The 27904-nt window shown below is 40.4% G+C and overlaps 1 protein-coding gene across 2 annotated transcripts; it reads right to left on the bottom strand.

Moving 5' to 3' along the window:
- Window positions 1-16456: 16456 nt before the first annotated feature.
- Window positions 16457-27789, bottom strand: accs (1-aminocyclopropane-1-carboxylate synthase homolog (Arabidopsis)(non-functional)). 2 transcript variants are annotated; one of them, XM_037254561.1, is made up of 16 exons: window positions 27686-27789; window positions 25537-26201; window positions 23901-24637; window positions 23772-23831; window positions 23631-23701; window positions 23489-23558; window positions 22406-22472; window positions 22040-22137; window positions 21334-21411; window positions 21112-21212; window positions 20163-20252; window positions 20007-20052; window positions 19720-19861; window positions 18862-19004; window positions 18550-18703; window positions 16457-18183 (listed from the first exon to the last, which is right to left on the bottom strand). In XM_037254561.1, the coding sequence occupies exons 2-16, from the start codon at window positions 26177-26179 to the stop codon at window positions 17765-17767; spliced, it is 2919 nt and encodes a 972-aa protein (XP_037110456.1). In that variant the 5' UTR covers window positions 26180-26201; window positions 27686-27789; the 3' UTR covers window positions 16457-17764. The 2 variants fall into 2 exon arrangements, with proteins under 2 accessions (XP_037110456.1, XP_037110457.1); XM_037254562.1 differs by having other exon boundaries at window positions 23901-24595.
- Window positions 27790-27904: the final 115 nt, after the last annotated feature.

Genomic DNA, 27904 nt, shown 5'->3' with positions numbered 1-27904 from the left:
GATGTACCATGTATATATGACATAAAATATGAAGCAAAAAATATGTTTTCTGCATATTTGACCTTCAAGGTTTAAATCTCAGCTCCATCTTTTCTGCATGGAGTCACAGTAGGAATTTCTTCTCCCCATACTCGCTTGGGTCGCCTTCGTCCCACATTCTAAAAACATGCTTGTTGGTTACCCAAAGCTCTAACATTCCCCAAATATGAGTGTATCACCCCTCTCCCCCAAAGTCAACTGGAATAGGCTCCAGTTCACTGGTGACCATTAAAAGGATAAGAGATAGATAATGGCTGGATATTTAACTTTACTGTAACTCAAATTGGTAGCATAAATAAAGGATCAATAGCAAGCACAGCTGAACACAATGGTGCTGCAGCGTCCAACAAAGAGGTAAGAGAAAAAAACAAGGTCTGACGCGACGTGTCACTGAGCAACCTGAACTTACGTAAATACGATAAGACATCAAGCAACGCCCAACCATGTGAAAAAAAGGACCATAGCAACTGACAAGATCAAGGATCCAAAAACAGTGCATGTGGGTGTATTTGCATGTCTTGTATGCATGTGTGTATTTGACAAACTGAATTTATTGAACCTTTGAATTGAATATATCCAAAGAATCTGTACAATAGATGACCATCTGCTTTGTGCTGATTTTGTGCAGGGAAGTGAAACGCAAGGTTTTCAGATAAACAACTTTTCAGACAAAGCAATATACCATCATTTGAAAAGCCAGACTCATATTACAGTTTATGACCAAGAAAAATATTATGTGGGCATGGCATTTTGAATTAAACTGATTTGTTTGCAGGGAAATCAACAAAACAACACTTTTTGTTAAATTTTAGGATGAATTGCAATTACTTTATCACAGTCCTTCTCAATTTCCTGTCTTCATAAAAGCCTGGCTGGATTAATACATTGGCTGCATATGATGTAGTTTGAACTGATATTGTATGCAGTGTGTGTTTTGTGACAAATAGGCAAAGCATAATTTGACTGTGTTGTATTACTTATCCACCTTCTGCTGAGACAAAGTGCAAGTTATATGATAGATAGTTTAGCAAGGTACCACAAAATGATATATTGCAACAAAATGTTCTACTCCTGTTGATATGAATACAATTGACATGATGTTCGCCATGTATATGCACTCTTGTACCCAGTAACTAAGCCCGATTGTGGCAGACAGAGATGAGACTTGTTGGAGCCAATTTAGTTTCCTTAGCTTAAATTCTTATTTTTGTTTAAGATTCGCTGGCCTTGGGCCATGGACTTTTATTTGACAAAGCCTGTGATCACCAGGTCAGTCACCTGATCAGGGAAATAGGCTGCTCCCACTTGGTAGTCAGTCTCAGTTTGACAAAGAAGGAAGATAGTAGTGACATAGTTTTTTACTACTAAAAGGCAGCTTCAAGCTACTTCAAGTCTGCTCTAAGCTTGTACATTTTTTGGAACTTGAAACTTGAAATTTAGAAAACAAACTTTAGTTTACTTCTTGGAACCCTTTATGTTGAAACCTTAGTTGAATTACAAACAATTTGGATTTGCACCTGTGTGTTACCAGTTTGCCTGCCATTGCCCCTCTCCCTCAGCCTGCATGCCTGCTTGCCACCATTTTGGACATTCTACCTCCATCTACAAAAGGGTATGAGCAACAGCTGTACACAGTGTTTTAAGATAAGCGTGTGACAAGAACTAACATCTAACCTTTGAAATTTAAACTGAACTGAACTGAAACTGACACTCACAAGACTGTCAGATGAAACAAACAAGCAATGACCCCCTGAGACCTTTGTCTCTCTCTGTGCCTGCTCATTGTCTTGCTATTGAGGACATTTTGATCCACAGGGAGGAGAACTTTCGGAGAGACCATTGTGACATAGAGTAGTGTCGTGAATATGATGAGCAGATTTTTGTGCCATTTTCAAGGTTATGTTGCAGTGACACTTTGTGTGTGTGCGTGTGTGCGTGTGTTTGTTTTATTTAATGGGAACAATTTAAACATTAAATTAGTTGTGCATGTGCACAAGCGGGTGTTTCAGGTGCTGTTTTGAGCAGCTTTCTCTTTTTTTTCAATATCATGTCCGCTTGCTAGGTTTTTGTGTGCATCTGTTCTCGTCAGCCCTGTTCCCTTTGAAAATAACAGTCAACTTCCTCCATCCACTCGTTTCTTTTTCAGATGTGCCTTGTTATATTGTCACTTTGTATTTATTGTTGTATGCTGCATTTGAGGAAGGTGGGCGAGGAAAAGTATACTAGAACACCCCTTTAAACACACTTTTAAACCCCTTTAAAAGTTGACTCTGAGTTGCAAAAATGAGGACCCTGAGTACACTGAATGGCTTCAATATGATGTCACTTGTCAGCCATCTTTGTCTTTTTCATTCGGCTCAAACTCTGAGGGCAGAACTCGGACAGTCCGAATGGGTTTGTTCTGACTTCCCAATTTCCTCAAATGCAAGTTAAGTTCCCTGCTTTCTTTTGGTCTTTGCTGTTGTTGTTAGTCATGTTAGCCAAATGCAATTCATGTCAAGTTACGCTTCCCGGGTTAGGGTTAGTTTTGAGTATTTTCCCTGAGAGGTCTGTAAGCATGAAAGCAGAACAGCAGCAGACCTGCGACCCTAAGCCGTTTGAAAGATGAATAAATTCATGAATAAAGCAATGCTTTTACCACTGTTGCTATGCATGAACATTGTATGAGGTTAAACTGGAGTGGAATATAACAATTTGCAGTTTGACTCCTGCGGATGTCTCAGAACTGTGCCTTCTTTTTGTAGGATACTGCCGGAAAGCAACCTTCCTTTAGGGTTTGTCTATATACTGTAAAACATTGGGGAGAAGAGGACATTGTAAGACAGGAATTTTATCGACAAAGGATATAGTATGTTGCAGTGATCTTGTATGAATTGCTAGCAAAGAATAACAGGCTTAGTACAGCGTAAAGAACACATAAGGGCTTTAGGTTGATCGCAGGCTGTGACAAGGAAAGGGCTGCAGAGATCAAGGCTTCCAAATACAACTGCTAAAGCCAGAAGTCTAAAAAGACCACCGCTCAGCTCAGACAATGTAGCTTTAAGAAAAAAGAAGAAAAGGACTCTAAATGAATAGCACTGATGCGTCCACTATCTTTCTCAAAGAAAAGCGTCAGCATGGTGTGTAGTGAGTATAAAAAGTTTACACACCCCTGCTCAAATGCCAGGATTTTGTGAAAGCAATGACACCAAAATGAATTATTTTAAAATGTTTTCCACAATCACATAAATTGCAAAATTCAACTGAGAAAAGGGTTGCACAAGTTTATATATCCAGCGTAAATTAGACTAGAGCTTGAGAATGGCGTTTCCCTGCCATGTCAATGATGGATTGTATGTATTTGTCAATCATTAGGGGCCAAATTTTTATTTTAGGCCTCATCAAAGTCTTGCATTAATATCTCCTCTGAAAATGCAGATTTATTTTTTCCTTGGACTGGTTGCAGGTATTTCCACTTCTCTGGTGTGTTAAATAATATGGAAAGCAAGTTAGAGCAAATTTGTTTATACCATTTGCGGAGCTTCTCCAGAATTGGAAATCTCCTGTTGCCACAGAACGATGGGCATCCACAAGTTAAATAGCATAGGGAAATTAAGTCTCATACTCTGGGCGATTATGTTTAGCCTTCCCAAAAGCAAAACCTACAACTGGGAAGGCAATCCAGATGGATGGTGATCCACTTGTAGACAATCAAATGAAATCAAAAGTATAAGCCATGATGTTTCAAGACCACGAAAGATTGGGGGATCAGGACCAGTGTCTTTAATCAAAATAGTAATATACTTCTGTGTATTCCGTGTTTAATTAAATGGCAATATCCCTAATTACAGAACAGTCCTCCTGTTGCTAGGGGACTTCGAGCCGAGTAAAAACCCTCTAAACTGCATTTGGCTTTTGTTTAAACAAGTATTCAGCCTCTTTTTCGAACTGTCTGATGCAGATTTACACAGAAGGTCTGTCATCTGAGGAATAGTAGCTTGCAAACAACCACTTAATATTTAAAATGTTCACTTTCCCTCTTTTATGGGAAGGTGAACATTTAGTGTGTTATATCTATACAGTTCTTAAATATGAAGAATTAAAAAAAACAATAGCAGTACACGTTCCAAACTGTGTCAAGTAGTACCTGTTCCCGTTATGTAAAGGGAAAATTGTGGCTGCAAGGCAGCTATATGTATATACAAAGCAAAATCAGTTCTATTATGTATCAAGGAATGGGAAGCGCAAAACGTTTTAAATTTCCACCAAACACAAAAAGATCCATTCTGCATGTAGATCCCATTATAATTGTCTTGTCTTTATAATTAAAAAGTCATTATAGGAAAGACCAAGACAGCTGTGCCCTTTTCTTCAGTCAATTCTCAAAGCTCAGACAAAGGAACAATGGGCACAGAAACACACTCAGATGCATTGCTGATTTCAAACTGTGTTTTCCGAGCACTGTGCTGCAGCAAGTGTTGCCACAGTTACCTTGAAAAGTTACTAGCTCTAAAAGGTAAGGTAATTGATAGTTACTTTTCTGATTACTTAATTTTAAAAGAAACTAACTTAGATTACAAGTTACTTTAGATATATATTTTGCAGATGACGACAGCTCTGCAAAACATAAAAATGACACCTGGTTTTGCCATTTTACTTAATTGGAAGTGCATCGAGGATGTCCCGATTTTCACTTAGAAATTCTCAATGTATTTTTTAATCAGATAAATCGTATTAGCTTGCATTTTTAATCAATTTGTTTTGGCGAAATCAGGAAATAACTGCTCTCCAAATGCTCCTTTCTGGTCAGAAATATACTGTTGCCATGCCCCCATCCATCTTCTCATGTGAGAGGAGGAACTGAACATAAGGAAGCAAAATGTTGCATTCTCGGCAGGGTTTGTCAAGGTCTCAAATATTCTCCAGACATTCAGCAGATGTTTGCCTGTACTTTTCTTGTTCAAAATTTCCTCGCACACAAGAAAAGTCACTTTGGGTGTACCTCGAGCAAACATTCTGCGAACATTTAGTTGCCACTCAGCAACGAACAATTAGGAGTTTTTCGAAGGCAGTGAATGTTGTGTTCTTGTCAGTTTGTCAGGGTTCGTTCAAGGTCACACAACCCCCTGCATGGAGTAGACAGTGGATTGGAGTTTTGGTGATGATTGGTTAAAATTACCAGACACTAGATGACAATAGAATGTGACAAAGCAAGAAACAATATTGCAACGCTTGTTTGCCTCCTCGCTTCAATTACAGAGTCAGGCTGGTGTGTGGAAAAAAAGCAGCCCCCCCACAAATACTGGGTTTCAGGAAGATGTGTTGAATGTCGTCATAAAAAAATGCAGGGAGCGAATTTCAGTGCTGACATCATTTTTATACACATGTATACAAAAGTGTCCATGTTCAGGCCAATCGACTGTCACTTTAACAATGATATTTAAGAATAAAGTTTGTTTTCATTAAATAATAGACAACGTTTTATCTTTTTTGACTTCACATGCTTTTTATTTATTTTTAAGAATCTTTTCTAAATGTCACTTTACATTAATGTATTACTTGTTTTTTTATTTATTTATTGAAAACTACAAATACATTTAGTCTTTCCTGACTTCACTTACAAAAAATTGATTAAAAAAATAAAATATAAAGTAAAAGCAGGCTTTTTTACCTGACATTTCAAATGTGTTGAGGAGATTGTTTTATTTCTGTTCAGCCTACAGTGAATGCCTTAACTGGGTTAGGGACCCATATACAGTAGCTCAGCATCAGTTTAAGGACAGGTCATTATTGTACACTACTGGAGCCAGGAGCAACTGACTGAGACAAAATTGATAACATTCAAAGCTAACCTTTGCTGATCCACCTTTGGACAGTTTTTGGTTGGTGATTGCCAAGGAGCTATTTGGACATTGTACCCATTCTCCGTGACATAAGTGTGAAGTGAGCTTTCCAAGCCTGACTACTATGAAAACTACAAACCGAGAGACAGCGAGATGTTGAGGAAGGGCTTTGTGTGTTCGATTCCTGCCAGCATATCAGCTGTTTGTCAAAACAGGCCTGAGTGAGTAAAAATATGCATGCTTATAAAATAATTTTCTTTTTGCTTATCGGATTCATATTTGAGACAAAAATGGGGAAAAAAATGTGCCTTGGCTCAGAAAAGGTCACAAGGAAATTATTTCAGGTGAAGGGAGAAGTTGCAAAGGCTTTGATTTGTTGGTACATGACTGAAGTAAGGAAGGCTGTTTGTACTGTATTTAGCAGACAGTCCGTTTTTGGTAGAGAAATTACAATGAGAACAAAAGTCCAGGTGGTGGAGTATTAATCATTGAGCCATGACAATGAAAATATAATCCATCAGAGAGCCATTTTTGCTCTGGCCCGTCCTCTGTGCAACCTGTTGATTGTTAGGATGACGGTAGAGATGGTGTGTAATTGTCTGAGAAATGCCTTGTGATTGACTGGCCATCAGTACACCTCCACCTCTCAGTCAGTCGCGGTACGCCAACGAAACAGTACAATGGTACAGGTTGGATTAAACAGGTGTCAAAGGGTCTTTCCAAATGGGCATGCCTCTGATTGCCTCAGGACATATCCACAGCTAAGATGCTTTTGCCTGGTGGTCACATACACAACAACGCCATGCTTTGTCACAGCATATCATTTAAACTAAATCAAACCGAACTGCTTGGTCAAAAGAGGGCTTTGCATACATGAGGAATGTGAGATTTAAATTGCTCTGAATTCATAAACAAGAAAATTGCTGTCCACCTGTCTAAATCATGGCCTTAGAAGTATTGGTACAGTTTGCATTTGCAGATCAGTTTTTGCTGGCAAGTACAACAGACTCTGCATACATAAGTATTTACAGTCTGATCTGAATGGGGAATAAGGGAAGGAAGCGAGTATGGTGTGTCATTTTAACCTCTATTTTTCTATTCATACTCACTCAAGCTTTATCAGCTTGCTCCCACATGACTGATATGCAGTGATTTTCATCCCTTCCCTTTCAGTGAAGGACCCGCTGGAGCAATGGAGAGAGGAAAGAGATGAGAGATCGGGATTGTTTATTCAGTCAGATGGACTATCGTGTGCAAAATTGATTTGAGCTGAGGAGAAAACCATCTACAAAAGGCTCTTGGCGTGGGTATGGGGGGAGGGCAGAAATGCTGTGTCCCAACTATAGGGTAAAACAGATGAGGACTGAGAAAGTGCCTGGATTGGATTGGATTCTTGACTGGGGTTCATCTGTTCAGGGGCTTTCTGTTGAAACTGACAAATTCTGAGAACGCCAGCGTATTTTACTTGAAAATTGATTATTAAGATGCCTCTTCTGATGTTAGGTAGATTAGCATCAAATTTGGTCTGCACGCTGGAACACATTCTGGGTTTTAAAAAGTACCTCTTAAAATATGACTTAGTGAAGTCCTCGGGCTGGCAGGGACAGCTTTTTGTATTCCTCCATTCCGCCTCCTTGTGCCATTATGAGAAGTTACGTGTGACTATTCTTGTGGAGCTGAGCCCATTATTGTAAATAAGCCAATAAGTAACCTCACAGTGCGTGTCTCCAAAGCAAGTACACTCTATATGCAAAGCAGAGGCACACTGTTTAAGAAACTGGCAGGAAGTGATTATATTTGTAATTTAATTTCCTTGGTCACACATAGATAAGAAAATGGAACGACTACAGTTGGCCAAGGTTGACTAGAGCGATGCTCGAATGGGACGTATGTAGATGTCTGAGAAAACACCACTTACACGATGTATGTGATGATCCAATATCTATCAAGTCGAGGACACAAAAAGCAATGTTAACACACAAAACAGCATAAAAAGTCATGCAAAGACTTGTGTATTCTAAAGGAATTTCAAGTGCAGAATAAGAATGAAACTCCCTTTCCTTCCGTCTGCCTCGTTTCAATGTCAGTTGGAGTGAACAAATGTAATCAGAAAGGGTGGTCTGGGTGGCACGTCCATCACAAAGAGCAATGGCTCATTGAGGATTCCACAGGCGAGAGGCACTGAAGTCCTGGCAAAAAGCATGGCTGAAGGACACAGTGATATTAGCCTCCCTTTTTAGGATTTTTCTAACATTGTGGAGTCTTCACATCAAGATTCCTGACTTCCCCAAATGTGTCTGCTTATGCAGTGAAGGACATAGAGGCCATGTTCTTATTTCAACTACACCAAATATTTTAAAGCTAAAGAAGGATGGTGACAATGGAGAGGAGGAGAGAGTGAGGTAGATGGTTCATCACAATGCTATACAGATTTCAGTGACAGTGTGAAGCTCTTCTACGGCATCTAAATCCTCCCTCCAATCCTTTGTTCTCTGCTCTCTCCTCCCCTCATCTCATCTCGAGTCGGCTGCCCCCCTGCTGTCTTGTCATTCTGCACATTTCTGCATCTTTTTTTGAATAAAAAAACTTTCAATCCAATTGTATTAATATATCAGAAATGTTCAAAGTGAATTATGTTAAGTCCAAAGAGATTAAACTGTAAAAAGCATTGAAGTCTGGCTTTATTTCATAATGTATTTTGCTTCCAAATGCGCAACCCAAGCTCCATATCTCAAAAGTTGCCTGGCAATCAAACTATTATTTTGTAGTTTATATTTGTCCTGTTTTGCCGATTTTACACAGGAAAAAAAATGTATATATACATGCAGAGATTTCTATGTAGCATTGCTCATCTGACAAGATTTCCTCTGCTGAGCCAAATGACATTGTCAGATATGAATGTTACACTAGCACCACCAACAGGCCAAACAAGAATCTGTTCAGTTAGTGGCACTTCCTTTCCTGCAAAATCCAGACTTATCTGTAAAATCGGACAGTGCTTTGTTTCTAGGTACATTTATTTAACTCAGTTAGTGCAACTACAGAACGGCAAGTACATACTAAGCGTTCATCCTGTGGGGGGTGGTGTTAACATAATTAGAAGGACATGGCTGGATAATGAGTTTCTAATTGATATGAAGAGCAGTGGATGAGCACAGGTTGTGTTCTGCACATGCTGCCAGCTGCCTGCAGGAAGTGCCAGTGGCCTTTAAGCAGGGAGACGTCCTCTGATTGATGTCTGTTTAGCAAATGCCCTTCAACAATCAGCAGCCACGATCTCATATCTGTGGTTGCATCCCCGAGCATTCTCCTGTTCTTGCTTCCTTTGTGCATCATCGTCTGACGTGTTGATTCACTCTACCTTGATTCACACGAGCTTTTGGGAAGACGTTTTCAAACAATGCCCCCCCCCCCCACGAATTGGCCCAAAAACAGGGAATCTAAATGTTTGTTCCTGGATATTGGAATTTATCTAAGACCATATACCGCCAAGGGACGAGAATCTTAGAAAAATGAATCCATTTGAAAAGTACTTCTACATTAGATGTTTCCAGCTCTCTCAAATATTTAATTAGATTTCAAGAGCTTTCTTTGAGAGAGTAGAGCAAACAACAGCAAATCCTGAGAGGCACAGCTGGACACAAGAGTACACACACCACAATGAATTGCGTAGTTTTATATTTAAGTGGGATTCTATTTGTGGTTTGAGAGCTGATGCAGGACGACGACCCTCAAGGACATTTGCCTCATTTACACAGCAATTAAGCACTACCCCGTTGCTAAATTGAAAAAGAGACCAAAATCCTCTGTGGATTTAATAACAAACTCATTAGCGGGGTCCAACAGGGCGGAACTGCCTTTTAATCAGAGCACCACCTGATTAACGCCCAATTAACAAAGCCGGTGCCTCTTCATTTTCCCCACTTTGGCACATTCAGCATACAAGCCTAAGCAGTCTCAAGTCTATCCTACGCCTCCTCGTGGGAATGCGAGACAACGTTACATGTAATGCCTTTGGAGGCAGTCTGTCATCGGGTGGTCCTAACACATGGCAGCTGCAACCTTTTCGCAACACACTTCCAACTCACGTTGGGATGATGTATGTATGCGTTGTCACAGCAGATACAGAAAGCAAACAAATGAAAGCTTTGAGAGAATTTGGTTTATTTAGTTGAGGTTATTTTTCTCTTTTTCTCTGGACATAAAACTCAGTGACAAAATCAGGTTTGAAACATACCTGTAATAGAGCTTCAGTATTATGTGAATGCCAGTTGCGTCAGCTAAAGAGGCAATGTTTTTGTTTTATGCGGCACTTTTGGATTTGACTGTCTTGAAAAATTAACGAAATAAAGGATACAAATACCGTATTTTCCGCACTAACTATAAGGCGCACCAGATTACAAGGCGCACCTTCAATGAATGGCCCATTTTAAAACTTTGTCCATATTTAAGATATATACATTTGGCCCGCGGGCCGGACTAGGACACGCCTGCTGTAGTGGCTCAATATTGGTCCATATATAAGGTGCACCTGATTCTCAGGCGCACTGTCGGCTTTTGAGAAAATTTGAGGTTTTTAGGTGCGCCTTATAGTGCGGAAAATACGGTATATAAATAGAATCCCAATGAAGTCATGTTGATATTAACATGTTGGTGTAGAGTAGTTTTTAAAATGTATTTTTTAAAAAAGTGTAAAACAGTACTGTCTGTATCTGCAATATGTATGCAGATGCTGTGGAACAATTTGTAGAGTGGGAGTCACAGTAATAAGAGCATATTTCCAACAACCTGCATGCTAAAATTCCACAGATGAGCAACCAATGCTCAGGGAGGCACCACCCAATGCAGTAAATAAGGGGTGTTAAAAGGAGCAAAAGGGCACCCCAACATTGCTCATGAATTCAAAGAGACACTCTTCCATGCCTGTACCCACTGAAAATAATTACTTGACAAATAAATCCGTCTACGGTAGTGAATGGTTGAATCTCAGTTGGCAAAACAAAAATGTTCGTGGTAGTGTGCACCCACTTTGGTTCTGCCACAGAAGGAAGGGAAGATGCGCTCAAAAGCGCTCTATTGTGAGGCAGACATGCTTAACACTTGCTTACAAAGCTCTCAAGTTCATGTACAAACATGACATTATGAGAAGGAATATATTGTTCCATTGAAAGGATTTGCAAATTGATGATTAATGATTAATGTGATCCATTTCTTTATGCAAAGATAACATTCATTTCAACATCAGAATCATTTGTACAACTCTAACACAATTACAAAACAACAAAAACGGAACTGTTTCTGTTAACTGTTTTGTAATTTTTTTTTTAATCCATTGACAGTGAGACCCTTCATCATCCATCCATTTTCTGTCGTGCTTGTCCTAATTAGGGTTGCAGATAATTGAAGCCTTTACCCGTTATACTGTACTTTGGGCAAGACGACTGAACTGGTCGCGAGTAAATCGTGGAGCCAGTCACTTTTAGTAGATCGGGCTTCATTGTTTCGTATAGTTTTTTGTTTTGTTACAAGTCAATCTGATTGGAAAATGCCCTCGATATTCATACTGCTTGCCGGTTTCCCCATGGAGTCTGCTCAGCATTTTCATGTGAAATTATTACACTCGTATTCTCTGTCATATCCAAGTAATGTGGCCCATTTAAGGTACTGACATGTACCTCTTTGGAGCTAGCTTACTTTTACTGACTGCAGGGTGAGGACAACCTTCACTGAAGCTACGACTCGGCTGACTGGTGACCCTCCATGACTCCACTGCCTTCTCCAGGTCTTCGAGGATGTCTGGCACAATAGCTTGCTCAGCGACGAAGACGATCGTTTCCACAACTAACAGTAGGATCCAGCCTAAAGCACCCAGCCAGTAAGAGGAACCTAGGATTGAGAAATCCTCGTAGATTTCTTCATAGTGGTGATAAGTGAAAATGGACCAGCTCAGTAGGAAGAAGAAACCTGTCAATGGAGGGAAAAGAGCAGTAAAACAACGAGTTACCACATTTAAAATGTCATTAAGCCTATTATTGGTACCCTCAAGCTTTTATGATAATGGAAAAGAAAGTTAAAAAGTCTATTTAAACACATTCTGCCCTTGAGGGTATGTAAATGCAAAACATTAAAGTCTTCTTGAATTTAACCAAAATCAACACAACAAAGTCTCTTGGAGGTTAAGAGAAAACAGCTATTTTAGGACTTTGCTTCCAAATGTGCTATATTTAAACGTCAAGACAAAAACAACATCCTCTCCAAATCCAGTAGATGGATGTCTTCTTTCCTTGTGTATTTGGGGGAGTTGCGTTTGTGTCACCTTGGCCGGTCACGATCATTTTTTAGGATGTATTTTCCCAAAAACTATCATGCTAAGTTAGTAATATTTGTTTGTTTGTTTGTTCGTTTGGTTGCTTGCTTGTTTGTTTGTCACTACCGTAAACTGATTTATCTGTCTGTCTGTCTGTCATCCGTCTGTCCATCCATTGAGTGGCAAAACGTACCCATTTACGCCATTTAAAGGACCCATATCGTACACCCTTAAAATGGCTGGGTTAAAAATTGGACCGACACGGGAAGTTGGGTAAATTTGATCGAAACAACCATACAAAAATTGGTTGTTTAGTTCAAAACAACTCAGAAAGTTGTGTCAATTCCTGGGTCGAATTGACCCAATTTCCTGGGTTGCTCTAATTTTAATATTGCGTTTGTGGAATAAAATAACGAGGCAAACACGGGGGGCACTTGGTGTCAACTGAAAATGCTGTTACAGTTGCTCAGGTCTCAGGTCACAACTAATTATGGCTCACCAGGTTTATGAAGCTGACCCGAAACATTCATCAGAACAATGTGTTTCACCGAGTTGGAATGCACAGAACAAAGAAAATTTGGGGGATGACTTCCCCTTTAACTGTTTGCTGTTACTAAAGGATGTTAAATGGAATCTTGTGTTTTGGTTATTTTTTATCTATGATATATTTGTGAAGGGAGATGTGGGGTGGGGTGGCCTCCAAACACAATTTTGCTTGGGGCTCCAATTTGGTTAGATGCAGCCCTGTATCCATGTTCTATCCCTCTTGCCTTCATTTACCGTCATGAGTGAATGGCATCTATCCCAAGTAACACTGGGTCAGAGGCATTGTACACCTCTGACTGGTCACCATGAATTGCAAAGTACATTGAGACAATTTACACATTAAAATAACAATATAGTTGCACTACCGGACAATGAGGTCTTTATTTAACTGAAGCAGAGGTCTTGAGGAGGATAAGTTTCATCATTAACAGTACATAGCTACTCTGTGATGAATAAAAAAAAAAATGAATTGGAATGATACAGTGCCAACCAGTCCTTAAGATGACAATTGTACTTGACTGCGATAGTTAAAAACTGACCCCTATGGGTCCTAACGTTTCCATATTTCTGACAGTGTGAATAAAAGTAATCATGGGCATGTATTACCTGTAGATAACATGGTGAGGAGCAACAAGGTGGTGGGGTAGAGTGCCTGTCCTGCCATAAGCAGAGAACGAGTGTTGGAGTAGGAGCGCACGGTCTCTGATGTCCACCAGAGGGCGAAGACAAGCGAGAGAGCTCCTGTGCTCAACGCCAACAGGAAGGACAGAACCCCAAACACTCTCTCTGCTTCCAGGGCTGCATCAGAAAATGAAGACAAGTCAATGTGAGTGGGCCTTTCTTCAAACTTCTGCAATAAAAATGTATTTTGTGTTGGTGTAAATGTTCACTCTGCATTTGGTTTCGTAAAAAAACAAAAATCCCCAGTTTTACTGTAATACAGCTGTGCCTCCCAACCAGTGCGCTGTAAGACATCATCTGTTGTGCGTGAGGAAATTATCCTATTTCACTTCATTGGTCTGAAAATGTATATTTACGACAAATCTTTGTTCATCTGTCTATGCTAGCGACACATAACAACCCCAGTTGCTTTTGACTGGTGGCCCTAACATTGCACCTCATGAGGCCATGGATCTTAGCCCTTGTCCACCCGTCTATGGACCTGCTGCAGTTTGCATACTAGACCGGCATCGGAGTGGACGGCAACATCAACGAGCTCCAGCAAGCTTTGCCTCACCTGGAGTGTCCTAGGAGCTCTATCTGGGTCCTTTTCTTGGACCTCAGCAGTGCTCCTGGGAGCTCTATGTGGGTCCTTTCCTTGGACCTCAGCAGTGCTCCTGGGAGCTCTATGTGGGTCCTTTTCTTGGACCTCAATAGTGCTTTCAACACCATCAGGCCAGCCATCCTGAGGGACAAGCTTGAGCTCGCCAGAGTGGACCAACACCTCACATGCTGATTTGTGGATTACCTCACCAACTGTCACCAACAATCTGGGACTGTGTGTCAAGAGACTGTCTTCTGTAGTGTAAGGGCCCCCAGGAAACGGAGCACCCTTCCTCTTCACCGCTCTACACCACAGACTCTTCTCACCTGTCATCCATCTGCCAAAGTTCTCTGATGACTCTGCCATCGTCGGGCTCATAATTGATGGGGACGATCGAGTATACAGAGAACTTGTGAGGGACTTTATGGACTGATTCCACCTCCACATTAACACTGGAAAGACTGAGTTGGTTGTGAACATCCAAGGAAGGGACATTGAGATGGTAAGACCTCTGCCATCTTCTATGGAGTGGTCTGCTGGAGGAGCAGCATTACAGCAGCTGACAGGAAGAGGCTGGACAAGCTAATTAAGAATGCCATCTCCGTTCTGGGATGCCCTCTGCAAATAGTGAAGGAGGTGAGAGAGAGAGGAGGATCTCAGCTAAGCTGTCCTCCATGCTGGACAAAGACTCTTACCCCCTCCATCACACACTCGCTGCACTGTGGAGCTCCTTAAGTGAAAGGATGCAACGCCCAAGTGTGTAACCGAGCAATATCGCAGGTTATTCCTTCCTGCAGCTGTCAGACTCTCCAACAAAATCCCCAAATTGCAATGAATCATATTTATATGTATCTAAAGCTTCAAATACAATACAAAACATTCCAGCAATTAATCATAAATGAATTCTATTTGTGGCCATTTATAGTACAGCGCTAGATCAATAGAATATTTTACGCTCTAAGGCCACTATATTCACTGACAAAGTAAATTTGTGAATAAATTGAGATAAGATCATCATTAGTTCCATTGATTTATGCTTTGTGACATAAGCTGTCACTTTTTTCTAATGCCTTTTCAAAGCCTGGATGTTTCTAAATTTTCTAAATTTCAATGAAAAGAAAACGGAAATGTTGGTTTTCAGCCGCAGCGGCCCTTGTGATAATGCTCCATTGATCTGTGACATATTAATTGAAGAATTTGATTATCATTATTGTAGTAGCAGTTTGTGTCGTGTAGAACTCTAAAGCAACATAATGGGATGTATGCACTCTCAAACATGTCAGTTGCTTATTTAAACAGAAATAAATCATGCAGTACAATTCTGCACCACTGAGAACAACAAATATAATGAACAAGTTCAATAAATGTCTCTGAGTGTCAATCAAAACAGAACATTGGGATATTTGTATTCCACAGAATATCTGATGTAATACGATTAGATTGTTGTGGTTCAGGTAGGTCTATCTTTCCTTGAGCAAAAAAAAAAAAGGATTTATTAGAGGTATGTCTCTTCACTTTCTACAGCTATTACTAGCGTTTTGTTAGCCCTGAACCGGATAAGCGGCGTTCAAAAAGACTGCATGAATATTAAGATGTGGTGACATTTACCTGGTTTTCACAGTCAATATAGCCTTCAGCTAACCATAACTACAGCATGCCTCTCGTGGGAATATTACACACGCATGCAACAAGCATGTTGACGGAATAAGGAATTGGCAGAGAACACAACCTCTACAGCAATTGTCAAACAATAACAATTTGCAAATTTAAGAAAAAAAAAACAGAGATCAGGTTTTCAACTATTCTCAATCTGCTCAAGTGAATGACTCCTATCCTATCCAATATATGTAAGATATACTTGTTGAAAAGAATGCACTTCTCGGAGCAGTGACATGCTCAGACTTGTTTACTACTTTGGTAAAGGCTTTTCTGTTTACTGTGTGGTATGACTCCCTCAGCCTGGACAATGGGGAACGCAGTATTGCTTCTTTTCAGCACAAAAGAAACCATTAGGTTTGACATTGCTTTATGTTTAAAAGCCATCAGAATCTAGCTAATTGAGATGTCTTGCTCACCATTGAAGATCACACCATCAATGACAGGGTCACCCTTTGTCTTATTCCACTCAGTCCAAAGTCCGCCATCCTTTAACCAGAATGGTGTCCAGACTGCATAAGACACACACAGGCAACCACCAAGCCCCACACAACATTGTGTGAATCTGAAGCGACTGATCGTGTCCTTGAATTCTGGCAGCTTCATGTTAAAAGAGCACTAAGAGAGGGGAAGCAGAAGTTTACCGTTCAGGTTGCCATATTCTCAAAGTTCTCATTATCAAATCCTAACCTGTATAATGATGTCAAATGATGATAAGTCATCACCTTACCTTTGTTCAAAGCCAAATCAAAGCATCTCAGCCTTTCTTGACTGTACCTCTTCTGTACTGTATTCAACACCTTGAATCACACTTTTTTTTTGTTTTGCTGTGCTCATCACCCACTCATACTCCGCCTCCATTGAACTGGAAACTCCTCTAGTAGCATGCTGCTGTGACATCTCTGTGGCCCACGATCTCATAGTGAAAGTGAAACAACACAGGGTTGGCCTATTTGAGGAAGCTCAAGGTTGTTTGATTATTTTAAACATTACAAGAAAGCTTACCAATTGAAAAATAAGTGAGAACGAGCCAGATATGCACTCAAATTTGTCTGAGATACTTTGTTGGTGGCATTCCATCTGATAGAACAGCAAAAGGCTACCCATCTACTATTCAAAGTGCCGTCACAAATCATCCCCCTTTGTTTTCCATTCTTTGAGGCAGAACTGGCCTCACAAGGTTTTATAATTTGCACAGTACAGTATCTACAAAGCCAACTAGACAATAAATCTGAAACACATACCTTATGTTGTTTAATTCCGGATCAGTACGAGATGAGATGACAAAAAAATGTATCTACCTCAAAAAATAAATTAACAATAGAAGTAATAATAATAATAATAATAAACCCCCAAAATATTATTCAGAAAATGCTGATACAGGGTCAGGTGAAAATGTTAAGGGGGAAAAAAAAAAAGAAAACCGCTGGAAAAATGTGTCCCCCAAAAGTCAATTATCTGGGCATTTTTCAGGAGCGCCCCGCCCCCCCTTAGTTCCACTTATTAAAAAGTTTGAGGAAGAACTACAACCAAAATTGTGAGCCAGGGCCTCTAGTCTTGCATCAATGAACAGGATGAGTCAAACATTTTTAGAGACACACACACTTACACACTAGACTGCGAGGGGAGACCTTGTCTCTTCACCTCACTTCTTCAATGGTGATGGCAGGTGTATCACACTTTTTGTACATAAAGCATACTGCATATAGCAACTATTATCAATACACATTTCAAATCAACCAGGTCGGCATAGGAAATAAGAATATCAAACCTCTCAATTGCCTTATTGGCGATAAAAAATGTCAAATAAAAATAATAATATAAAACATGCTGTTATGAGTGTATTAAGGCAAACTCAAATAACAGGAAATTGGCACATCATAAACGTTGCGAGTTGTTTTGGTTTAATTACATTTGGCATTTAATTCAGCTTATAAATATCTTGATTATAGATGGACTGGAATGTGAAATTAATCACCCATCAACATTCAACTCTAAGGCATGATTACAGATATGAAAAAAACAAACAGAAAATGAACTGTTTTTGCCATAAAGTCAGTCACAAGAGGGATTATTGAGTGCTCCCCACTGTAAATTGGCAGCCATATCGTTGCCTGTTTAGCCGTAACTTCACTTTCTGGCTCGTGCCAACAGGCTTTGAAACACATCAAGAATCTCTGGGTCTTCCTCTGCAGACCGCTCTGGCGTGTTCTTTTCCAACCAATCAGAAGAGCGGATTTGATGCTTGAGTGTACCAATCAGAGAGTCCAGGCTCTCCGCAGGCTTAGAGGCTTGGCAGTCCAGCAAGACAAACTCATCAGGGGCGAGCCAGCTTGTGTCAGGAACAGAACTCTCCTTTTTCTTTAGCTGGTCTGATGACTTGCTCTGGGGGGATGATGTTGAATTTTCAATTGTGGCATTGTCTGAAGTAGCACTGTCCTCTTTCACTGATCTCTTGTTCTCCTCACTGCCTTCTTTGACAATGAAGGAATCCCTGTCCATACTGCTTTCTTTGATTTCTTTTAAGGCCTCTCCAATTCTTTTCAACCCTAAAACAAAATGAACATAAAACAAGTCAATAATTGGTATTCAGTTAATGTATGAACTGAGATCAAAGTAGAATGAAAGCAAGTAATATCAGAACTCGTTTATTTTGCAGTTAATGTGTTGAGTGCTCATTTCATACCAAGAACTAAAGCTTTAAAGCTTAAGCTAAAAGTAAACTCTCTTGGCTAGCTTCTCTCATCGTAATATTCGGTAGAAATGCAAGAAATCTCTTCCGCATTTCTTCACCTGTGGAATACATCCTATATACTGAAATATGGTCAGTGCAAGTGTACTTAGCAATAAATGGATGCCTTTCTATTGGGTTGAACTAAATACTATATAACTACAGTGTAGATATATTGACGGACCAAGTTGAAGGTAGTGCTGATGGTCGGCAAATACGATGCGAAACCAGCCAGGTGTGGAGCAGGAGAAGGCTTGCCCGCAGCTCAATACAACTTTGTGTTTGAGGAAGCACCGCCACATCCGCAACTCCTCCTCAAATGAAGGGGCCCTGAGAAACTAGCAAAACAGACAAGAAGTTGACATCAAACCTCGTGAATAAAATGTTTTTAATGACAATGACTTTCTCCTTGCAATCCAATTACCTCTGCACAAATTAGCATTTGATTATCAACCCCAGCAACCACAGCATTACAATGTGACCTTATTCAAGTTACCTTCCTGAAGTCAGCCCAGACATACAAAGCAGCAGGCCTGTCCAGGTAGTGAATATCCATTTTCTGCAACTCATTTGTCAGGTAGCAGTGAGCAGCTTTCAATCTGCGTCGGTTCTCAGGCAAAAACTCCTTGCTTATCCAATCTACACCATGACAGTGAGAGGCATCATTAGCAAAAACTCCTTGCTTATCCAATCCACACCATGACAGGGAGAGGCATCATTAGCTTCCCAGCACTAGTTTACATTGTGTTACAAATTGTTCAGGATGATTTGCAGCATGAGCTGAAGTAGGAGAGGGACACAGGTTAAAGCTAAATTTCAACTATGCCAGCTGATCTACATGCAGGTTTAACAAAGAAAGAATAACCCAATAAAGTGACTGCTTGGATTGGGAAAAGCTGGTTTCCGCTGTATAAGTGCAAATTTAAATTTCAAATGCATTGACATCTGATTGCCGATGACAGACTTGAAATGTGACCCGAGACACCTTTGTCATCATCTATCAAACCTGCGATCATGTGCTTTGTGACAAAAAGGATAAAACCAATGTATTTAAAATGTAAATGCATATTTCTTCTAATCGGTGCTTTGTTCTAATAAATAATGAGTGTGCATTTTGTCCTAAAACAATCCATCTAAACCTTATCTAAGGTTTGAAAAAGGCAACAAACAATCAATGACATGTCTGTGACATACTTGCATTCCCTGACTAAACAACTGACCATTTTTTAATGTCTCCTGGTAGGTCACGCAAAACTAACAAGTTTTCCACAATATAGGATAATCTTTCGATGTAACAAACAACATTGAGGTCAAAACTACAATAGCATGTTTTCTCCAAGTCACATAACCATACCTCTGTCCTGAAGAAGTTGTGCAACCTGGTGCTGAGTTATCCCAGATATACCATGGAATGAGCCCAATTGGGCCAAAGCCTCCACAATGTCTTGATTCTCAGTATAAAGAGTCCCTAATCTGTTTCCAGCCATTGCAAAGTCCTGGAAAGGGCAAGATGAAGTCAAGAAGCGAAATGGCTCTGACTGAAAATCTTTTGCGAGGAAAAGCAGAGAATTTACAGTTCTGTCAGGAGTCATAAAAAAAAAAAAAGTCCTCCACATAATGTGGTGCAGCACCAGCACGTACCTTGCTCAGCCCCCACATTATATGTGTCCTCTGTGGGTCGGGCAAACTGAAATAAGGGCACATCATTAGCACTTAAGAGGCAATCTCCATCCATAATTATCATGATAAAGGGTATACATGAGTAATAATAAAGAGGATAGGTTAACAACACTGTACCTTTCCAGACTGAGGACACTGTGAAATGTTACTGACTCATCAAACACTGTCAGCATGTACACTTCATCTATGATGGCATGGATCTCATTTCTAAAGCAGGAGACAGATACTGAATAGTCAGCTCGACATACCATATGTAGTGCAAAAGGTATGACGATTGACAACAAAGACAACATGGCATACAGTTAAAGCATAATACATAATTAAAAAAAAGTGATTTATGTATACAGCAGCTGACTAACTGGGAAGATATACGGCGACTATTGCGCTGGCAATCGCATTTACAAAACAACAAAACATTAAGGGCCTTCCTGATCATATTGTTGCACTTGACAATATCCTGATTCTTAAAGTGTACCTACGTAGCTCAGAATTAGGGAGAAATATATACGGTTTATCAACAACAACAAAAATTCTGGTTACACAAAGCAAGCTAATAATGCTTGCTGAATTTATTTGTTGAGGCATCCTGGAAGCACCCATACTTGCTTGGAAGAAGGGAGCTGAAGGAGAGCCGTTATGCAAAGGCATTCACAACTGTCTTGGCTTGGCCGCCTCCTCAATTCAACACGGCATCTGAGTTATTCTCGCAACTTTCCAGCATCATTACTGATGCAAGGTAAATAACGAAATAAATAAATGAATAGATAAATAAATAAATATATCCAACGTCTCAATGTCATCTATTCCCAACATGGTGCCGTGCATTAAAATAAAACAGGGGATTGGCCAATACAAGACTAGACAAGAAAATTGGAACGCCAAATATTTATCAAACTGTACAATATTGCTCCCTTTACCCATCAAGACTTCAATGTGGGAACTCCGACGGTACACTTTAAAAACCCGGCAGTAAACTTTTTAGAGACTTTTTAGAGCCACTGTATGTTATCTTCTGTTAAATGTTTTGCTTTACCACAGCATGTGGTAACTGAGGAGCAGACCCTACCTTTTAGCAAATTCCAAGAAGGAAAGCATCTCCTTTGGGGTGTAGATCTCAGCAAGAGGATTGTGCGGGTTCATTAGTATAATAGCCCGAATGATAACCCCCTATTTGAAATGCAACAGTTATCCGTCAGTGAAACAGGATGCAAGGTTTCCAGAATCTGCTTTAGATGGGTTAGCACTTTATTAAAATATTAAATGTGAAACAAAGACATGCATGGATTACCTCTTGCTTCGCCCTTTTTACAGCTTCCTCCAGTTTGCTCACGGTGAGATGAAAATGTCGACCATCATTATTACCATCCTATAAATATTTGCAAAAGACAAGGAAGGTCTAAACGTCCACTGATAGCCAGCTGTATAACATTAACTTAAGTATCTAGTAGTACCGTATTTTCCGCACTATAAGGCGCACCGGATTATAATGCGCACCTTCAATGAATGGCCCATTTTAAAACTTTGTCCATATATAAGATATATACATTTGGCCCGCGGGCCAGACTTTGGACACGCCTGCTGTAGTGGCTCAATATTGGTCCATATATAAGACGCACCTGATTATAAGGCGCACTGTCGGCTTTTGAGAAAATTGGAGGTTTTTAGGTGCGCCTTATAGTGCGGAAAATACGGTAAATACAACATGACAAAGAGTGCAGCTGAAATGTATATAATCAAGGCAGTACAGAAACCTCACATGTGTAGGGACAAGGACAGAGCCTGACTGTGAAGAGGCACAATTTGTGAATAATTGATGTGCCCACATAATTGCAATGAAGAAGAAAGGAACAACCAGCGAAAAAGCAGATCTCACTCAAAAAGAAAAAATTGAACAACTGGTGGCCTCGAGGAAAGGAAATTCTCAGAAAAGGTACAATCGTTCAAGCGTCTACTGTTTAAGAAGCGAAAAATAAATACAAGACGAAGGCTTCTACCTCACATTGGAGTGGGACATGAAACAACTTGACGTCACTGTACAACTGCAGGTCCTCAGTAATAACACCGTAGAAAGGGCTTGGAATTAGAATGGCATCTATAACAAAAACAAGAAAAATAGAGTTATTTGAAAGGCAATAGAATTTGGAACATAGAATGAGGAAACATTCACTAATAAAATGAAATATGTATTGTGCTTAAAGAGGAACTAAACAAGTTTGTCTCTACATGTGCACTGCGACTGGCTGGCGACCAGTTCAGAGTGAAGTCTGCCTTTTGCCAGATGTCAGCTGGGATAGGCTTCAGCACCAACCACCCCTGTCCTTGCTAAATTTTACTTTTACAAACTGGGTTTGGGGACCTACCTTTTGGGTCACAAATGACTGCTGCAATGCACGAAAAGAGAGCACTACATCCATTCATCACCACAACCTGACCAAGTACACAAATGGACAGTGTTATTTCACAGCCGCAAAGAACCTTGTTGGCACATAGGAAAGCCTGACGATGCACACGTGCACACTTAACTTCTTAATTAAATGGCGATTTGGCTAATCAAGTAATTCAAATTAACTGATTTGGCAACATCAGCTGTACGACAATGAGTGCAGCCTTGTTTTTAGTTTAAATTAGTTGGAGAATCGCCTAAAGCCTGCAAAGCCAGTAGGGGGTGATTCCTTTCATTAAAAATTACACAAAAACAATTCCCTCATTAATTTTTGGTCACATGCACTAGATTCATTCTTCTTCAATAAAGCAAATACTTCTCATTTACGCTGTCATATTTAGAGGAAACAGTTGATGTTATGGTTTAAGGTAGTCAGTTTGACCATACTTTGGGTTGCTGGGTTTTATTGTACAAAGAAATTGGGGGTTTTTGTGCAACATTTGACCCAACTTCCGGGGTCGCTCCAATTTTTAACCCAAATTGTGTTGTTTTTAACCAAGCATTTAAGGGTGCATTTTTTTATTATTAATAAATTTAAAAAAAAATTCAAGTACAACTTTTTTTACATTGTTTTTATGGGTTGTTGTGTGTCAAATTTTAAGAAAAATAAGAATTCATTCAGAATGATGCTATAACACAAAATGTGGAAAAAGTAAAGCGCTGTGAATACTTTCTGGATGCACTGTATGTCTTCTGCACAATGTGTATCTATATGCTGTTATTTTTTCTTCCTCTTCAAAATGCTAGTTCCAATGCGATTGCTGTTTATAATCATTGAATTCAATTATTTAGCGATTGAAACTTGACATACCATGTTGACGTTATAACAATGAAACTGTAACCTTGCTATGACAAATTTGCACTCTGTTTATGTGAGACCGCTGAAGAATGCTCTTGCTCAATTGAAATGCTAAATAAATACATTAACTGTGACAAATGGCAAAAAAAATTGCATTTAAATAGTGACCATTAAATTTTGAGATCCATAACTTCCACTCACATTTTCAGCTTTCAATAGCTTTGGAGAACAGCAGTAGTGAGTTAGAAACTCTGCGACCACTTCTCTCAGGCTGAAACACAACATTGAAACAGAATAATTGGAAATGTTCCTTTTTAAATCTAAATGAAATCAAATCACTTACAATGCATGTCCCTTCCAATCACCATACTGTAACAGTGCTGGGTCAACATGTAGCATGTCAGATTGGGTCAACTGCAATGAAAATGAAAGTGAAATCGTATTCCTGTCTTGTATTGATGTATGAAAATAAAGCACATATTACCCTTTTATGAAGAAGATCATAGCAGAGCTTGTTCTCGCTTGTTCCCATATTGATGACACCCTGCAACATGGGGCACAGAGACATACCTGTAGCCACTTTAGCATTTACAAAACCTATCTGCTGACTCACATTAGGGTTGTCAATGTCATATTTGTTTCCTCTATATTGAGCAAAGCCTTCCTGGAGGATGCCTTGATGCTGTCGAATACTGTTCCCACGATTGGACAGATACACGCTGGCCTCAGGAGACTTGACACCTCTCGGAGTTGCAAAAGTACTCTCGGCTGTTGTGCAGGCCCTGCCTGATGGGTGTGGCTCCGGCTTTATTGTCCCCTTAGTGGAAACAGAGTGTGCAGAGGGAGTCTGTGTATATGGTTGAGATGGCGCACAGGAAGCAGTTGATGTCGCCAGTACAGGTGACGGATGATCTAGCGGAGGAACGGGGATGTTAGTGGGTGCTGTTTCTGTGGTCACAGCACCCTGTCTAATGGCAGTTAACGCCCCCGTAAGCATGCTGAAAAGGTGCAGCTCATGCTGGTGCTCCTTTTCCATTCTTCTCTCTTCTTGCTGCTGTCTGCGCTCATCAGCTTGCAACTCCTTCTCTAGTCGTGCTTCCTCCCAGGAGAGGAGGCGATCTTCAGCACACCGCTGCCACATGAGGACGCTGGCAAGAGCTTTGTTGAGAGGCCCCTGGCTGCAACACTTTCCATTTCCGTGGCCACACGTGCTTTTCCCTGCCTTTGCCTTACGACGTCTCCTCTGTTTTAAGGCAGCCAGGGGACGGAGGCCCTCCCTAGATGCGTCATGTGGCACGGGAACAGTGCCTAAATGGGAAGCAGACGCATCAACGTTCAGGTCAGCTGAATCTGCGGATGTGAGAAAAGCATGAGATGACGTGATTGCTTAGAGACATGCCTCTATACAAAATAATAAAACTCTGTGTGTGTGTGCGTGCGTGCGTGCGTGCGTGCGTGCGTGCGTGCGTGTGTGCGTGCGTGCGTGCGTGCGTGCGTGCGGCAGACTATCTTTGGGGGAGAGGAGACATACACCCTGGGCCTGGTCACCAACCAATCATGGGACACATTATGAAGAACATAATCAGTCTGGAAGTTGGTATATCTGGTAAGTGTATTTACTCATTTACACCTGTTGAACTGTCCAGTTTATTTGTACAGGCCTTAGAGTCTCAAAGGGCTTCATAGATCCACGGTTAGCAAATATTAGCAATATCCCCTAATCCACGGGGAAGCACTTGTTAGTACATCCGCCTCACAGTTCATGAGTGCAGGATTTGATTGCAGCTCCGGCCTTCCTGTGTGAAGTTTGCATGTTCTCCCCGTGCCTGCGTGGGTTTTCTCCGGGTACTCCGGTTTCCTCCCACATTCCAAAGGCATGCATGGTAAGCCGACTGAGCATTCCAAATTGCCCATAGGTGTGAGTGTGAATGTTTGTTTCTCTATGTGTCCTGCGATTGGCTGGTAACCAGTTCAGAGTGTCCCCTGCCTACTGCCCTAACTCAGCTGGGATAGGCTCCAGCACGCCTGCGACCCTCATGAGGATAAGCCGTTCATGTAATTAATTAATTGATGGATGGATGGATGGATGGATGGATGGATGGATGGATGGATGGATGGATGGATGGATGGATGGATGGATGGATGGATGGATGGACAAAATTTTGCAAGTAGCAGTAATGTTGTGATGCAATATCTGTAGCAAAAATACTGTTAATTTAAAAAAAAACATTTTTTTAAAAATCAACAACCTGAGGGGGAAATTCTTGAATGAGCAGAATTGTCTCCTTGACCGAGTGTATCCTCTGTTCCAAGAAAAGATTGTCCATCTGTTTCCTGTTCATCTCCTGATCTGTAACACAGATCTGGTCGTGCTACATGAGCGTTTGAGAGAATTTCTTTCACTCCCTCACATTTGACATCCAGTGGATTTTGAGTTTTAGGGGGCTGACCAAACAGAAACCCACCCGAAGAAGTTGGACCAAAAGAGCCTAGTGAAGAATTCCCCTGTAAAAATGAGTCACTTCCATCTGGACTCTGAAAAAATTGCTGTGCAACAAATGTTCCACCCTGAGTGGAGTATGTGATAGCCGGTCGGTTTGCCAAGACCCGATCCATCACGTCGTAGAATTTCCAAGATCTCAGTTTGTGGTTCTCCTTAATACGACGATACTCCAACTTCATTTTTTTAATCTTCTCTCTGCACTGATCACCTGTGCGGTACATGCCCTTTTCACGCAGAATGAGTGCGATGCGGTCAAACACACGCTGGTTGCGCAATGAGCTTTCCAGTTCTATCTGAATGGACTCGTCTGACCACAGCTGCAGCAGCTCCACAATCTCTTGGTCGGTCCAGTTGCTGCCCCGCTCGTGCCTCTTGCAACGAGGGTCCATCCTTCCGCTCGCTGGAGATTATCTGCAACATAGTGAAGAATCAGAGGTCTAAACTTTGTCATCACATGTTGATCTAGGATTCAAGGAAAGATTTTATATCCCAACTTGTGTCTTTAATTTATGAGGTTCATGCACTTTTTTAGCCACAGTTATTTCGTTTCAGAAATGACTTTTCCAAACACTTTACTCAAGCTCCACGGCACTTTGTTTGCAAATACACTAAGTACTTATTTCACGCATGTTGAGCTGCAAGTAGGGTTAAAGTTGGTTTGAATTTGCACGATTGATTCTCAATTATTAGTATTCTTTCAAAGGGCCAGGGCGGGTCCAAAAGGTTTGCATGGTTTAAATCACGTGTATCCAAACCATTACCATGCATTTATTAGCAACCTGCTGCATGGTCAGTGTCATTTGCCTGCTTCATTTTTATCCTGGGTGGCAATTAAGGTAGGAGAAAGGTTCCTTCTCATTTCTCCCACCCTGGTTTTGAAACACTCACACATCATTCGATAAGGATGTGATGCCAAGGCAAGCTTCGTACAGCAAAGTTCTGTTATGGTTTTAAGTATGGCGATGTGAATCTGTTGTTATTCAGTCCAGGGGTGTTTCTAAGCCTCCTTTGATTTATTTTGTACGTTGACCTGGGAAGAAAAAGTCCTGACACTACTGATCCAAGTGAATGGGGCTAACCACTTATTTTTTGGATTAAATCGTTTGAACTTCTCGATGAATTTTAATTCCCATTAGCCTTTATTATTTTATAATGTACTATACATTTACCAAAGTTCTATTTGTTATTATTATTATTACTATTATTATTATTACTATTATTATTATTATTATTATTGGCAATCCCTTCGACATTAGCAGCAGGTAGAGAATAACCGAAATAAAAGTTCGGGTTGAAGAAAATTATCATATGTGCCTTTTGAAGCAATGTGCAATGAGCGTCCCAGAGTCGGACAGTGTATCATGCACAAACGTTCGCTTTACTTGGTATAAAATAAGATATATGTACTAGGGAGGCGTGTATCCGCCGATGAATGTCTCTCGTAATTTATCACTCGGTGAGCCAAAGTCATGATCTTATTTTGAGTGACTTGAGTGACGCTGTTTATCGTGTTTCACTGTGTTGCCGTTTATTATCTTGCCTCACAACGAAAGATGACGTAGGCAGATTTAAATCATGACTTCGAAATGCACGCAGTAACAGACTCGGTAAACGTTTTTCAAATTTGTAGTTAAGGAAGACAAAATCACTTTAAAAAACTGGTATTAGACGTATTTTATTGTTTAAATCATTTATTTAAACTCAATTTTATATATTTGAAGTATTATCCATGCAAAATTTCAATAACTTGAAACTTTCACGGAAATCTATTTTACAACCATTTTAAGGACATAGAAATGCATTTTAACATTTTCAGGATTTTCATGACGTGCAAACTAAAACTGACTATCTAAATTAAATAATGCATTGCACATTTACCCACTTGCTTCGCTCACCGTATATCAAAAGTGCACGTCCTCGAAATACTTCTTCTCCTAAAGCGAGACATCTACGATCTAATACAGGCTTGTCAAATGGGGACGCCGCAACTAAGGGAAAACTATATCCGGGGCAACTGTACATGCCTGCTATCTTATTCCGGGATAACTGTCCCGGTCTAACATAGTACGGCGCAAACGCATTCGAGCCAACAGGCTAGACCGGTCCTGTGCTGC

Source organism: Syngnathus acus, chromosome 6, assembly GCF_901709675.1.
Source record: "Syngnathus acus chromosome 6, fSynAcu1.2, whole genome shotgun sequence".
Classification (NCBI taxonomy): domain Eukaryota; kingdom Metazoa; phylum Chordata; class Actinopteri; order Syngnathiformes; family Syngnathidae; genus Syngnathus; species Syngnathus acus.
The sequence above is the reverse complement of the archived record's forward strand: the minus strand, read 5'-3'. Positions and strand labels throughout refer to the sequence as shown.

Excerpts from the sequence above, each read along its gene's own strand:
- accs (XM_037254561.1), bottom strand. The coding sequence starts at position 26,179 with ATGGACCCTCGTTGCAAGAGGCACGAGCGGGGCAGCAACTGGACCGAC. Across the intron at positions 20,053-20,162 it reads AGTGTCCTCAGTCTGGAAAG|TTTGCCCGACCCACAGAGGA; the intron begins GTACAGTGTTGT and ends CCCTTATTTCAG. Across the intron at positions 19,005-19,719 it reads ACAACTTCTTCAGGACAGAG|ATTGGATAAGCAAGGAGTTT; the intron begins GTATGGTTATGT and ends GTCATGGTGTAG.